General features: G+C 40.6%; 2 protein-coding genes across 6 annotated transcripts in view; both read right to left on the bottom strand.

Moving 5' to 3' along the window:
* The window catches only part of LOC117398666 (metastasis-associated protein MTA2), a 44,492-nt gene extending 43,021 nt beyond the window's left edge, over positions 1–1,471 (bottom strand). For all 4 annotated transcript variants that reach the window (XM_059012062.1, XM_059012063.1, XM_059012064.1 and 1 more), the window contains exon 1: positions 963–1,471. In XM_059012062.1, coding sequence (XP_058868045.1) covers positions 963–990 — 28 coding nt within the window. In that variant the 5' untranslated portion in view covers positions 991–1,471. The remainder of the gene's footprint in view (positions 1–962) is intronic.
* Positions 1,472–6,210: 4,739 nt separating this feature from the next.
* The window catches only part of LOC117398502 (echinoderm microtubule-associated protein-like 3), a 54,760-nt gene continuing 45,107 nt past the window's right edge, over positions 6,211–15,863 (bottom strand). For both annotated transcript variants that reach the window (XM_059012060.1, XM_059012061.1), the window contains 7 exons: positions 15,731–15,798; positions 13,663–13,751; positions 12,762–12,859; positions 12,416–12,503; positions 9,947–10,045; positions 8,389–8,519; positions 6,211–7,376 (listed from right to left, as the gene is read on the bottom strand). In XM_059012060.1, the coding sequence (XP_058868043.1) occupies positions 7,179–7,376; positions 8,389–8,519; positions 9,947–10,045; positions 12,416–12,503; positions 12,762–12,859; positions 13,663–13,751; positions 15,731–15,798 (771 nt within the window). In that variant the 3' untranslated portion in view covers positions 6,211–7,178. The remainder of the gene's footprint in view (positions 7,377–8,388; positions 8,520–9,946; positions 10,046–12,415; positions 12,504–12,761; positions 12,860–13,662; positions 13,752–15,730; positions 15,799–15,863) is intronic.

Raw genomic sequence — 15,863 nt, 5'->3', positions numbered from 1 at the left:
GGGGCTGATGCAAGTCACAATAGGGCAAGACGATGATACTTTGTGGAGGAAATGCTGAGATGTTCACAGAGATCACATTCATGGGCAACGCTTGTGTGTGTGGCCAATGAGGAAACGACTCGTACTTGCCACCAAAACAAAGTGTACTCTTCAGCGTCTCAGATGCCAGTAAGTCAAATACCAGAATCTTTTACACACAGCCAACAAATGATAAATTACAGGTGTACCGTGGAGGGAGGGAGGTAATTATATATATATATATATATAAATACACACACACACACACACATATTTAAATAATGTACTGGGAGAAAGACCATTACTTATCGGTTTTCTTAATACAAAGTGGTACACACACACGGATGGATACTTATAAATTGTAAAATAAAATATAAAAAAGGTATCCCGAGCATCTCAGTAGGATTCATTCTGTTTAATTGACCTAGATCTGATTCGCTGTGATACTGTACGAGCAAGCATCTGTTTTTAAAAATAACTAAATGGCGGGATTAGAAAATAATAATAATAATAATAATAATAATAATAATAAAATAATAATAATAATGAATATATGTTACCTATGTTGTAATTACAAATGCTAAAAAAGACAAAAATGCATATTTTAAAAGTTATAACTTACTTAAATATTAAATATAAATAAAAACGTATACTATTTATTAGTGCATGTAGCCTCGCTTTTATTATTGAAAAAAAAAAAAAAAAAATTTAGAGGGTCAAAATACTTTCACTTGCCTGTTAGTGTTACTTAAACTAAAGGACTCAAACCTGGCCTAAACACCACCAAAATACTGTTAATTCATAACTTGGGTCAAATAACTCCGCTTTGTGTGCCTAAAACGGCAAAATAAACCGCCGAAAATAGTCGACAAACTCTCCGGGCGCGAAACAAACAGTCAAAAAAAGACAACAAAACGCACAATATTGAAAAGCACGCGACTTACCTCCGACCCTGTACATGTTGGCCGCCATTCTCCGTTCCTTTATTAACTCTTGTTCGCTCCCGACAGGGATTCCCCCGCGTTTCTGAAGAGAAATCGCCTACAATTGTAATTATTTTCAGAGTCCACCCTCTCAAGAATCAGTGGAGACCCGCACGGCGAGTTACGGTGGGGGAAAAGTTTAGTTTCCGTTGCTTGGGTTTAAAATGTTTTATTGTTCCCGGTCGGATACGAACTCTCCCTCCTCCCTCACCCTCATTCACACACCCTTACATACACACAGCCCAGTCAGCCAGCCTCGTCTGTCTCTCTCACTCCGCTCTTCCTCTCATCCTCCGCTCCCAGCCTCATCCTCCTCTTCTTCACCTCCGCTCTCTCCACCTCACCCCCTCTCTGCCGCCTCACGTCATCTTCGGGCATCTCCGGTAACTACCCGAATCAAACCTCGGGGAGCGTTGCGTCATCTTCGGGAGTGTCCGTATCGCCCGTAGAGACTGATACGCCATCTTCGGCTGTGTCCGGGAATCACCCAAATCGACACACAGTGACGTTGACGTCATTAAGGGAGAATAAACGGAATGGAACAGGAACCCGATTGGTTAAAAAAACGTAATCTCTGCCTCCCCCCCGCCCCCCGCCAGTATCTCGTTAACTCTTTGCTGGACACAGCAGTGTTCATTCAATGATCACACCAGTGCAGAACAGATTATTTTAAAGCTACTGTAAACGTATAATAAAGGATAACAGGACATTAATTGGAAAATATGATGAAAATATGATTTAGGGCAGCAGTGTGGAGTAGTGGTTAGGGCTCTGGACTTCTGACCGGAGGGTCGTGGGTTCAATCCCTTGTGGGGGACACTGCTGCTGTACCCTTGAGCAAGGTACTTTACCTAGATTGCTCCAGTAAAAACTCAACTGTATAAATGGGTAATTGTATGTAAAAATAATGTGATATCTTGTAACAATTGTAAGTCGCCCTGGATAAGGGTGTCTGCTAAGAAATAAATAATAAATAAATAATGATGAATGCATGTACGCAATTTGGAAATAAGCAATGTGCCCGCAGTGAATCACCACTGTGCTTGTCCGCAGGTCCTTTCTGTACCCTGCAATTCAAACTTAACAGCACCCTGGGGAACACATTGAACTGAGATTGGAGGATATCCTTTATAGCACAGGATTTGTTAGAATGGGACAACTAAGGGGCTGAAAACAAATCTACTGGTATATGTATAAGCTTGCAATTCCAAGGCTCTACAAAAAGATCATGTAGTGAAGCAGAAAATCAAACAGTGACTCTAAACAAGAAGAAATATCAGAACTCAATGGGACAACGGTTTATTATCATAACATTAGAAAATATGAAATGCTAATAAATAGTTGATAAAGAGCAACGTGTAGTGGGTGTGAAACATCAGAGACATCCAAACTAATATATTCTTATTTAGATTCACTTCCTGTTTCACATCCTGCAGCCTCTATAGTCATATCTAACCTCCTGGTACACCTGGTACCCCAGAGTGTAACCATTAACCTGTCCCCCTGCAACACTGCAAATGTGATATTTCTTACATCCACTAGGGGCAGAGTGTTGCAGGGGGACATATCAAAGGTTACACTCTGGGGTACTGGATGTACTCAGAGATTAGACATGATTCTGAGAGCTCTATTGAGGTGGATATATATATATATATATATATATATATATATATATATATATATATATATATATATATATATATATATATAGAGGGTTATAGTACTGTGTATGAGGGAATATCAGAATCAACGGGGCAGCAGTGTGGAGTAGTGGTTAGGGCTCTGGACTCTTGACCGGAGGGTCGTGGGTTCAATCCCAGGTGGGGACACTGCTGCTGTACCCTTGAGCAAGGTACTTTACCTAGATTGCTCCAGTAAAAACCCAACTGTATAAATGGGTAATTGTATGTAAAAATAATGTGATATCTTGTAATCATTGTAAGTGGCCCTGGATAAGGGCGTCTGCTAAGAAATAAATAATAATAATAATAATAATAATAATAATAATAATATGAGTGTTGATATATGGGTGCACTTGAATGGAGTAACAGTTGAATGGCTAAATTCTATTGATAATTAGTAAGATAACAGAAACAGGCTGCAGTCACGTGTGATCTAAACCCATATGGTATAAATACCGGGCATGGAGGCGACACAGACAGAGAAGCCTCGAATGCCTCCAGGATCATCATGGACCATCGGTGAATCAGTCTGAGGGCTCTCTCCAGGGGCCGGTTTTTCAAAACTTCGAATCTGGATCAAAGTGATCCGGATTTTGGAATCCTAAATTTTGTGATTGAGATTAATTTTATCTGGATCGTTTTGATCCGGTTTTAAAGAAAATGTCACTGCTGGATTACATTTATCCAGACTAATCACTATTACAAAATCCAGTATTTTGAATAGGCTAGTTATTAATAGTTCATATATATATATATATATATATATATATATATATATATATATATAAAAAGAGGTCTTATTTATGATATAACCTAATTTAACAAAATAAATAAGATCGTGGTAATGATTAATACACATCTTTATTTATTTTGTTTTATATTCTTTTTTTAAGCACTCTAAATCACTTTAAATGTTAGTGCACATATAACGCATGCACATAATGGTTACTTATGCCTACTTAACAGAAATTAAATAACTAAATCTAAATTGAATAAAAATAAAACTTTTGAAAAAAGTATATGTGTTTTTAGACTTCTTTATCGTCGGTCAGGAGTCCAGCATCTCTCAGACGAGCTTTAAGGAGGCTTATGCGTATGCTTTTTTTATTAAAGCTATACCACTGAATACATGTTTTCCTTTTTGCTTGCATGGATACAAAACTAAATATGTAAAAATTATATTATAACACTCTATTTGGACATATAGTGTGTGTTTGCTATGAAAATTTAAAAAAATATATAGATTCTATGATCATTTAAAAACTAAATCCACCTCCGCAGTAGGATCACAATAATCCTGGTATTTTGGATCAAAGTGATCCTGATCTCCACTTTAAATTCTGAAAAACCCAATTGCAACAATTAAATCGTGATTAAAAGTGCGATCGGATTACCAAAACCGAAATCCGGATCACACTAATCTCAATCGCATTTCGAGGTTTTGGAAAACCCAGTTCCACAATATAATCCTGATCAAAACGTGGAAATCCAATTACTAAAGTTTTTGAAAAAAATTGGCCCCAGGGGTTCAGGTAATCTGATCAGTTGCCTAGCTTTGTTAATACTAGAGGTATGTATTGCATCTAAACAATAGCGTTCAATGTGGAATGCAATGTGGGTATTGGGGATCTAATAAATGATAAACCTTGTTAAAATGTGAAGCATCGTCTGGTCTCATCCTGGTAGCGTAACAGTAGTTAATTCCATGTTTACCTGAATTCATAAACCTTACACTGGAAACTGGTGTTACTTTCTACAACTGTGAAAGCTTACAATACCATTAAACTAACTGTAGCTCACAAAATAATCCCATTAGCTACACAGGGCTCTAGTGCACCGTTTCAAAGGAAACCCATGTTACAGCACTCATCTATTTTCATTTTAAAACGTATCATCTGGCAAAACTTTTGGTTAAAAAGTTCTCAGTTTCTGTCTTATTCTTGGGGTATCTGTTTGCACTTCCTGGGTCATTTCACCTCAGCAGTGCCTTCTGGGTCATGTTACTGGCTGAAAACATGTCCGTCAACAGAGGAAGCAGCTGATTGGTTATTGACAGGAAAGGAGCAAGTGAAGGGGTGGGGACAACCATCCAGGTGACCAATGAAGTACAGAAATAATCGCTTTCAGAGATTTCTTCAGCCTATGCAGTACCAGATGACATGTTTTAAAAGGAAAATGTGTAATTGCTAGAACAAGAGTTTGGAGAGTTGTATACCAAAGGGATCTGCATGGTGAAGGACTTTTATGAACTATTTTGTTAGCTGCAATTGCTTCCAGGTTTACAAACACTACATTCTGAAGCATTTATCTATAAATCATATTTTATTAATAGTAAAGCTTGCTAAATCCCACAGTAATTGTCATTGCTGGTTTACAGAACACAAAAAATATATACATATACACAAGCGGGAGGGTAATTTAATCCATTAAAAAAAAAAAAGTTCATTTAAAATCTCAAGATGCTATGCTTTAAAAAATCTTTTTTTATTTTATACAACATGTAAGAGTTTCCATGTTGTATGGTGTCTGCAAAGCACTCTGAATGATTCCTATTGCCGTCACTCAAGCACTGTGTCGAGGTACTTTGACTATGACTCCTGGAGCTGCTCTTCAAGCTGCTAGCCATAGATGCTACAGCCAACACGTCTATATTAAAGTCAAGCCAGTGCTATCTAATTATATGCTAACTTGGAAACATGTTTCCTTTAGTTCCGCTTGCAATGCACTGCTCAAGATGGTACTGATGCATCCTGGTATATTTTGGCTGATCTAGCCTGTATTACACATGTCTGGCAGGCAACTAAACAGCTTGTCTAAAGAATCACGACTGAATAGACTTCCTTATTCCACTTGAATCATGTGACACAATGACCTAGCAACTTTGTCAGCCCCTTCCAGTCTACATTTATACTGACAGAGAGTAGGCGGGCTGATAAAGTTGAAAGGTCACGCTCTCACATGATTTGAATGGAATGAGGAAGGCTGTTCAGTCCTGGCAGTTAGGATTCTCAAGACAAGCTCAAAGGTACGGGTACAGGCAGATTTATAGAAACATGATAAGAGCTCTATATGAGAGCAGCAGAACTCAGAACCACACAGAACGATTGCAAACACCATAAAACAGGAGGATTTACAAAGTATCGGGTATCATGTTAAAATGAAAACACAGGTTTGCTTTAAAAGGTGTTAAAAATATAATGTACATTTCCAGATCTCTTATATAACAGAGCTAGTATTATATCAATATATTGGTATTGGACGTTTCCAAAAACTGTTAGAAATGTTGCCTCACATTGTGATAGTTTGTCGGTTCAGTTTTTAAGAAATTTGAGTCCTTATTCAGTAACCAGAATAGATTCAAATCAGTACCTTATTTTTTATTTCCTTTTTTCTTTTTTTATATAAGTTTTACTGCAATTGCTTTGTGTCACATTAAGGGCAAAATCTGAAGAAAAAAAAAATGCTTTTCAAAAATCTGACTGGCCCCATTTAAAAGGCGATTAGCCCAACTGTATAGCCAGAATGGATTGAAGCTGCAATGTTGAGTTTTTAATACATTTGAAAGTGTAACTGCAATGTCTCTGTGTCACACTGTGCATAGTCATGAAAACGCTGTGCTGCTTGGGAATGCAGCACAACACAGCACAGCACAGCAGAACCCAAGCAAGGCAACCAAGCTACAGAGTTAGAGCACTCCCTTAGAAAAGTTTACCACCGTACATCTGACCTGTAATAGCTTACCATGGTCTGCATGTTTCTAAATATGCTTTACCACACCTCTCTGTGCTTTGCAATGCTTCCCTATGCTTTACCAGACCTCTCTGTGCTTTACAATGCTTACCTATGCTTTACCATACCTCTCTGTGCTTTACAATGCTTACCTATGCTTTACCAGACCTCTCTGTGCTTTACAATGCTCCCCTATGCTTTACCACACCTCTCTGTGCTTTGCAATGCTTCCCTATGCTTTACCAGACCTCTCTGTGCTTTACAATGCTTACCTATGCTTTACCATACCTCTCTGTGCTTTACAATGCTTACCTATGCTTTACCAGACCTCTCTGTGCTTTACAATGCTTCCCTATGCTTTACCATACCTCTCTGTGCTTTACAATGCTTCCCTATGCTTTACCAGACCTCTCTGTGCTTTACAATGCTTACCTATGCTTTACCACGCTTTCTCTGTGCTTTATTACACTTTGCTGTGCTTTTTTAAGGACTGTACCCCTCTGTCATGAAGGCATGTTCGCTCAGATTTACACATTTTGTAATCAAGTAATTTCTTTGATTCACTTTCCTTCTTTCGTTCTGGTCATTAGAAATCACCAATCCATCCCAACAGCGTAAAAACGTTCTATTAAAATCCCCTTTAAAATCTTTTGACAGCCTGAAAAAAAAAAACCCATTCAAGCAGTTTTGAATGGGGATCTTCTTCTCCAGTGTTCAGCTGCAGTTCTCCTCCTGTGCTCTAGGTGTCTCTCTCTCTCTCTCTCTCTCAGCCGCAGCTCCCTGTCTCCACAGAGCTGGTGGAAGCGGAGGACACTGATCTGCTCCGGTCGAGCCCCACTCTCACCACTCTCCACTGCAGGATACTGGTGTCCTTGCCTCCCATTGAGATCAGGTGGCTGTCGTTGTGCGTGAAACGAACGTTGGTCACATGACTACCATGACCGTCGTACCTGTGGCTGGGGGCCTGTGAGGGACACGAAGCAACAGATTCACACACAGACCTGATCGCGGACACAGCCCACACACACACTGCCAGTCCCATCACTCCTATACACAGCTTTATTGCTAACACACAGCTATGGACAAAAGTTTTGCATCCCCCTATAGAATTCATTTTGCTTCATAAAGTCGAATGAAACCTGCTGAATAATGTTATGTTAAGATATTGAATTGCATACCACCTCGTAGTTTTCATATACTGACAAAAATTGAAAAATGTGACATTTCGAAATCTAACATGAAATACTGTACTACTATTATGGCTTCCGGTAGAATTTTGCAATATCATGTTGTAGTTTCTTTGATTACACAATGTTAAATAAAATATCTAAATTATGTTCACATAGTTTTTTTGTTTTTTTTAATCACATCTCAATCCTAAAATTACAGTTGATTCAAAACTTTTGGCCACAGCTGTACAGAAAAACAGCTAGATTTGCTTCCTATTGTAGTCAATACTGTAAGCGCAGCTCAGAAACCAAGACTAGTGGAAATTAAGACTCTCTCCTGAGACAGACTAAGGACAGAGGGAAGGAGACGCTCCATCACACAGAGAGTGGTGCTGGGATGGAATGGGTTGCCTAGCCATGATGTAGAGGCTGAATCACTGGGATCGTTTACGCTTTGGGATCAACCAGGAAACCCAGCATAGTGGGACAGATCTCTGCATCAATAGCTTGAAATATTAAATACTGAATGGATTCCCTCAAGACACCTTCCAACACCTTGAGGAGTCTACGCCACGTCAAGGCTGTGATCAGGGCAAACGGAGGCCCAACCTGATATGGGGTACAGTTCTGGGAACCGGACGAGCCAGGATGGGCCCTCTCTCATTCGTAAATATTTTTGGTGAATAGGGCCCAATAATACAAAGCTAGTAAGAATCACTTCTAATGTTGCTTGTTGCTATTTTCACCTGACATGATTTCAACGTGCTGTGTGTGTCCCAGTGCTGGAGGGAGAGCGGACTCACTCACCTTGGGTTTGGGACAGGGGTACTGGAAGAGATGAACTTTACAGAAATCATCTGCGACTGCCACCACTCGCTCATTGTGTGAGCGACACAGGGCGTTGATATCCGTGCCATCTGAGCCCTCCAACCACACCCCTGAAACAACAGAAACACGAGCTCTTCAATCTCAGGGTCTATACTACACCGCCTGGACTCCTTATTAGGACCTGGTGCGGGGCAAGATCTCCTGCTACACCCTGGGTCCCTTTTTGGAAGCTTAACCAACAGTTTAATATCATTGTGGATCTAACCCAACAATGCTGGACCCTGACGGCTGCTTCCAAGAGATCCACCGTACCAGAACTGGGAATGATTTGAGAAGCATGACAGAGACTACTTCTATGGCCAGAGTCCCCAGATTGAGCACGTGTGGGATGAGCTTGGACAATCATTATCATGATGCTTTGCTTATCTCTCTGCAAAAATCCAATTGTTTTATAAAATCTGTAAGTGCATTTACTGATTTTCACCCAAAATGCAGCCCATCTCAAGCATGTTAAATACTGATTATCACCAAGAAAATCCATGACTTTATATTCAGTAGATATATTTATGTAAAAAAAAAAAAAATACAAACTAAAAAGTGATTTTATAAAACAGAGAAAGGAATTAAAAATAAATCTTTAAAAAAGAGGATATAAAAGAACAGATTATTGAGAAAAGTTCACAAACTCAATAGAAATGAACCACTTGAATATAATAATTAATAATTACATATTCTAAATTATTACCCAACATTTCAAAAATAGTTTGGAAGCATTCACGTATACTTCATAATTATAAATATTAAAAAAATATTTCCGAAAGTGCCGATTGTGGCTTTTAGAAGGGATGCAAATTTAGCTGACATTTTGGTACATAGCAGACATGAAACGGATCGCAGACACATTACAGGACATTAAAACCTGTAAGAGCACTTGTAAGGTATGCAGATACATTCGTAAAGATAAACTTGAAATCACAAAAAGAGAAAGAAAAAGTACTCAAGCTTAAAAAATCCCTCATGAAAAACTAGCAACCTTGTTTATGGTATATTAATTAAATATACAGGAGAGACAGGTATAACATTATACAAATGCATACAGAATCACCTATCAAACACAAGAAATACAAAATGAACCAGTGGTTCAGCACTTTACAAAGAACGAGCAGAACACGAATGACCTAAAATTCGTAGTTTTAGAAAAAATATAATTAGAATAATGTACAATAAAGAAAACTAAAAGAAAACAAATGGATACATAAACTCAGTACCAGGATGTCTGAAGGTTTAAATAGAAAGGAATATTAGATCATTACATCATCAACTCCAGTATGTGGTGAATGACATCACAATCACATGAATAGATTTAAATAGAAATAAATGAGTGTAGTTGCCATGACATCCAAAGCCTGTAAGTGCCTCCACTGTATGTTTTCAAACACACTTTCCCTTAAACAAAGGTATGTAAACCTGAAAATGAGCTCCTGTTGAAAGTGATTTCTCATGGTGAAAGCTGTGGAAACGTGGCTCCAGTACTCACCAATGACGTGGAATCCCAGTACACAGGTGTAGGAGGCCCACTCGCGATCCTTACTGTCGAAACGATTCCTCAGCAGCTTGCAGCCCCCCTTCACGTCCCCTGAACACGAGAGAGCAGAGCCGTGAGCCACAGCTCCTTCGTTACCCTGCTTATAACACTATCCCACCGCTCCTTTGTTACCCTGCTTATAACACTATCCCACCGCTCCTTCGTTACCCTGCTTATAACACTATCCCACAGCTCCTTCGTTACCCTGCTTATAACACTATCCCACAGCAAAGTGTGAAAGCACAGGGAAAGCATGGCAAACCACAGAGAGGTATGGGAAAGCATAGACAAGCATTATAAAGCACACTGAAAGTATGACAAACCATAGACAAGCACTGTGAAGCACTGAGAGGGACCGGACAGCATAGGCAAGCATTGTGAAGCACAGATAGCTCTGGTAAAGCACAGGGAAGCACTGTAAAGCACAGAGAGGTATGGGAAAGCATAGACAAGCATTATGAAGCACAGTGAAAGCATGGCAAAGCATAAATAATATGAAAGAGGAGCACATCATGGTAAACGTGGATCTGATATCATCCCCATCACTGTGTTGATCTCACATTCTCCAATATGAAAGAGGAGCACATCATGGTAAACCTGGATCTGATATCATCCCCATCACTGTGTAGACCTCACATTCTCCAATATGAAAGAGGAGCACATCATGGTAAACCTGGATCTGATATCATCCCCATCACTGTGTAGACCTCACATTCTCCAATATGAAAGAGGAGCACATCATGATAAACCTGGATCTGATCTGCATCCCCATCACTGTGTAGACCTCACATTCTCCAATATGAAAGAGGAGCACATCATGGTAAACCTGGATCTGATATCATCCCCATCACTGTGTAGATCTCACATTCTCCGATATGAAAGAGGAGCACATCATGGTAAACCTGGATCTGATATGCATCCTCATCACTGTGTAGACCTCACATTCTCCAATATGAAAGAGGCGCACATCATGGTAAACCTGGATCTGATCTGCATCCCCATCACTGTGTAGACCTCACATTCTCCAATATGAAAGAGGAGCACATCATGGTAAACCTGGATCTGATATCATCCCCATCACTGTGTAGACCTCACATTCTCCGATATGAAAGAGGAGCACATCATGGTAAACCTGGATCTGATATCATCCCCATCACTGTGTAGACCTCACATTCTCCAATATGAAAGAGGAGCACATCATGGTAAACCTGGATCTGATATCATCCCCATCACTGTGTAGACCTCACATTCTCCAATATGAAAGAGGAGCACATCATGGTAAACCTGGATCTGATATCATCCCCATCACTGTGTAGACCTCACATTCTCCAATATGAAAGAGGAGCACATCATGGTAAACCTGGATCTGATCTGCATCCCCATCACTGTGTAGACCTCACATTCTCCAATATGAAAGAGGAGCACATCATGGTAAACCTGGATCTGATCTGCATCCCCATCACTGTGTAGACCTCACATTCTCCAATATGAAAGAGGAGCACATCATGGTAAACCTGGATCTGATATCATCCCCACCACTGTGTAGACCTCACATTCTCCAATATGAAAGAGGAGCACATCATGGTAAACCTGGATCTGATATCATCCCCATACTGTGTAGATCTCACATTCTCCAATATGAAAGAGGAGCACATCATGATAAACCTGGATCTGATATCATCCCCACCACTGTGTAGATCTCACATTCTCCAATATGAAAGAGGAGCACATCATGGTAAACCTGGATCTGATATCATCCCCATCACTGTGTAGACCTCACATTCTCCAATATGAAAGAGGAGCACATCATGGTAAACCTGGATCTGATCTGCATCCCCATCACTGTGTAGACCTCACATTCTCCAATATGAAAGAGGAGCACATCATGGTAAACCTGGATCTGATATCATCCCCATCACTGTGTAGATCTCACATTCTCCAATATGAAAGAGGAGCACATCATGATAAACCTGGATCTGATATCATCCCCACCACTGTGTAGATCTCACATTCTCCAATATGAAAGAGGAGCACATCATGGTAAACCTGGATCTGATATGCATCCCCACCACTGTGTAGACCTCACATTCTCCAATATGAAAGAGGAGCACATCATGGTAAACGAGTGATTGTATTTTTTAATGGTATTTTTTCATTGCATTTCTAAACAGTAAACTGGTGAGCGTCTCTCTCACTCTTTTCGCGCTGCTCTTCCTGTTGAAGGAACACAGTCGACACACGGGAGCTGCTTCTGGGAGTTTGTAGTAGATCAATTCAGAACGCTCAGTCATTCCATATTCTCTTTAAATATATATTTCTTCAGAAAAGAACATTTTTTGCTATTTGTTTTCTTTAAAAGAACTAGACAGATAGACAGATAGACAGATAGATAGATAGATAGATAGACCTGTCTTCACTTACAGTAGAGTATCTCATAGTCTCCGGAGTTAGACATGATGAATTTGCTTTCTTTAGACCAGTCAAGGTGTGTGATGAAGCTGGAGTGACCCTAAAAACACACAAACAAACATGTTATCTAGTACTGCACAAAGTTGAAGGAATCTCCGTTTGCAAGCCATGCTTTCAGTTGGTGTTGCACTTCCTGGGTCGCCTGGAGAGGGAAAGCTTGCACAGGTGTAGAAGGGGAGACTAATTTTGTACATGTGTGTTCTCCCCAGGAATGTACTCTAAGCAAGATTAGAACACGATTACAACAATAACTAGCTAATTCTAGACGGCCCGGAGAATCTTGCCGCGCAGGTCTTACCGTGCATCTTCCAAAGCGCGTGTAGCGCCTGCCATTCTCTGCCACGGTGTAGATGTAAATGAAGTTGTCATGTGACCCCACCGCCAGGTAACTCCCATCTACAGACAGACAGGAGAAGCCGTTACAGAGCTGGCCTCATGATGGTTCTTCCTTATGAGTCAATTACCGTTTCAACTACAGTCAGGCTTGCTCTTTGTCGGCATGTTTTTTCATGGGCTCACACACCTTTTAGGGTTTTTTGTTGCAACCCCATGCACCCTGTTAAATATACAACAGGTTTCACCACTTTCAGTTTACGAGTCATTTCTGAGCAGCTGAGCAGAGTGGAGATACCGCGATCCAAAGTCAATAGCAAACAGCAACAATAGCTTTTTCTCCCTAATTTAGAGTATCCAATTCCCCTCCATCACCGCAGCAGCTCCCCTGCAACAGCTCAGGAGAACTGAAGGTGAGCAGGCGTCCTCCGATCCCCAAGCCAATCGCCTCTTTACAGCCAGAAACGAAATTCATTTGAAGCATAACTATCCCTTTTTATAACTAATTGGATATTAACTCCCTGTAAGAGAAATTGATTCCCCAATTCTCCCAAACCCTCTCTCTATCCTGAATGTAAACCAGTATGCAGCTGGAATCGGGTCTGGAGTTGAATGGTTTCAGAAGCAAGGATTCCTCATTTTTTTCTCAGCTGAAGAGATTTCATTCTTTTACCCTGTCCTCCTAGCTCATGGAGTCCTGGGATCAGCCTAGTTGCCCTTCTCTGTACCTTCTCCAGTGCAATGATGTATTTTTTTGTAGTGAGTTAACCAGACCTGCACACAGTATTCTAGGTGGGGTCTAACTAGAGCCAGCCAACCAGTATCAGTTTCTTCTGCAAATAAATAAGGAGGGTGGGGGTTCTGACCTGGAGAGTATCGGACCACCGAAAGCTGCTCGTTCCCGTCAGTGTAGTCGGAGACAATGTCCTTCGTCTCAATGTCCAGGACCACCCACCTACAGCAAGACACACATGGAAACTGAGCCTGCCATTCCGGGTACTGACAGCAGAGGGGGCAACGTTACAGGCTACTCAGTTTCAGAGCCTCAGATCACAGTGTATTCTGCACAGCATAGCACCTATTCTCAGAACTGCCTTAAAAGCTAGTTCTCCTTTAACTGTTCTGTATTTGCATTCACACATTGATTTTTTACAACAGTGCGCACATGTATTAGAACACCCCATTGCTTCTGTATTAGAACACCCCATTGCTTCTGTATCAGAACACCCCATTGCTTCTGTATTAGAACACCCCATTGCTTCTGTATTAGAACACCCCATTGCTTCTGTATCAGAGCACCCCATTGCTTCTGTATTACAACACCCCATTGCTTCTGTATCAGAACACCCCATTGCTTCTGTATTAGAACACCCCATTGCTTCTGTATCAGAGCACCCCATTGCTTCTGTATTACAACACCCCATTGCTTCTGTATCAGAACACCCCATTGCTTCTGTATTAGAACACCCCATTGCTTCTGTATCAGAGCACCCCATTGCTTCTGTATCACAACACCCCATTGCTTCTGTATCAGAACACCCCATTGCTTCTGTATTACAACACCCCATTGCTTCTGTATTACAACACCCCATTGCTTCTGTATCACAACACCCCATTGCTTCTGTATCAGAACACCCCATTGCTTCTGTAGTTTTGATTTGTTGTGTAAATGAAATCAAACCACTGGAACTGAAATGGTCAAGATTGTCTAATTTAATTGATGACTTTAATAGGCCACACATACAATTCATTTCAAATAGTAAGAGAAAATGAACACAGAGCCACATATGGTAAAATGCAGGAGACTTTTTATAAGTTGTTTAAGATGCCAAATTAAAGCACAAAGTGGTCTGACATTTTTCCTATTGTTTCTATATCACCAATTGCTGAGCAGAAATTGAAATTCTCACACCCAGAGGTTTTCATGCAGGCAGGTATATAAAGAAGATCAATGCCCAATCTTGAGGTGTTCTGATACAGTTGCACACTGCTGTATATCCTGAAGTTATTAATCTGGTATCTAAAACTACCCAAATCAGTGAGTAAAGTAAACCTTCTCTCCCTACATTGCTCTGGTGTGAAACAGTAGCAAGTCTACCCCATGGTTTTACTATTGGGTACAAGTTTTCATAAAGAGGAAGTAGCTTTAAATGCCATTTTCATTGCTTTTTTATGACATTCCCTTTACTATTTATTGGTGTTTGCAATCACTCTGAATGGTTCCGTTGTTCTCATATTGAGTTCTTATCATGTTTCTCTAACCCTGCCAGGACTGAACAGCCTTCCACATTCCATCATGTTTGCAATTGATCATCTACCACAGCAGTCTGTTTGTGTCCCGCACTTTCTGCGTGGGTCCAAGCGGGGTTAATGTGCAAGACACATCCCACACCTAGTTGTTCATCAATCCTAGAACAACTGGGGGACAACTACTGTTGGGAGAAGGCTTGCGGAGTGTATCTGAAGAGAACTGATCTATCCAGGAATTCTAAAAGGGTTAGTTAGTGAACCGTCTGAATGGAGTAAAAGGGCAACAGCATTACCCACACCCAGGTATCAACAAGCCCCAGGGGTGGTGGAACACAGTACAGTCCAGACAACCACCTCCACAGTTTCTTATTTTTTGACATGGAGTCTGGAATGCGTGAAGGACAGAGCCTATTGAGAAAAGGACTTAGACTGATTCAGCTTAATGCGCGGCTGAGATGTGCTGGTTGTGTGTCTATATATGGGAGGTAGATAGGGGAGCTGACAGAGTTGAAAGGTCATATTGTCACATGATTTGAGTGGAATGGGGAAGGCTGTTCAGTCCTGGCAGTTAGGATTCTCCAGACAAGCTCTAAGCTGGGTACAGACAGGGTTAAAATGATAAGAAATAATAATAGCCCTCAATCTCTGCTGAAGAGACTGTATTTGATAAAGACTCTTCCCTACCTCCCAGTATTGAGCCCCACACCCACTACTCTTCCATTGGGGTGGAAGTCAGCGCACAGGCCTGTCTCCTGCAGGAAACAAACAAGGAGCACAGATTTGCACTTCAAAAGCCAAAAGGTTAGCATCACCTCGA

This window comes from Acipenser ruthenus, chromosome 43, assembly GCF_902713425.1.
Source record: "Acipenser ruthenus chromosome 43, fAciRut3.2 maternal haplotype, whole genome shotgun sequence".
In the NCBI taxonomy this organism is placed as follows: Eukaryota; Metazoa; Chordata; class Actinopteri; order Acipenseriformes; family Acipenseridae; genus Acipenser; species Acipenser ruthenus.
Note: the sequence above shows the minus strand (reverse complement) of the source record. Positions and strands in the feature narration are given on the sequence as shown.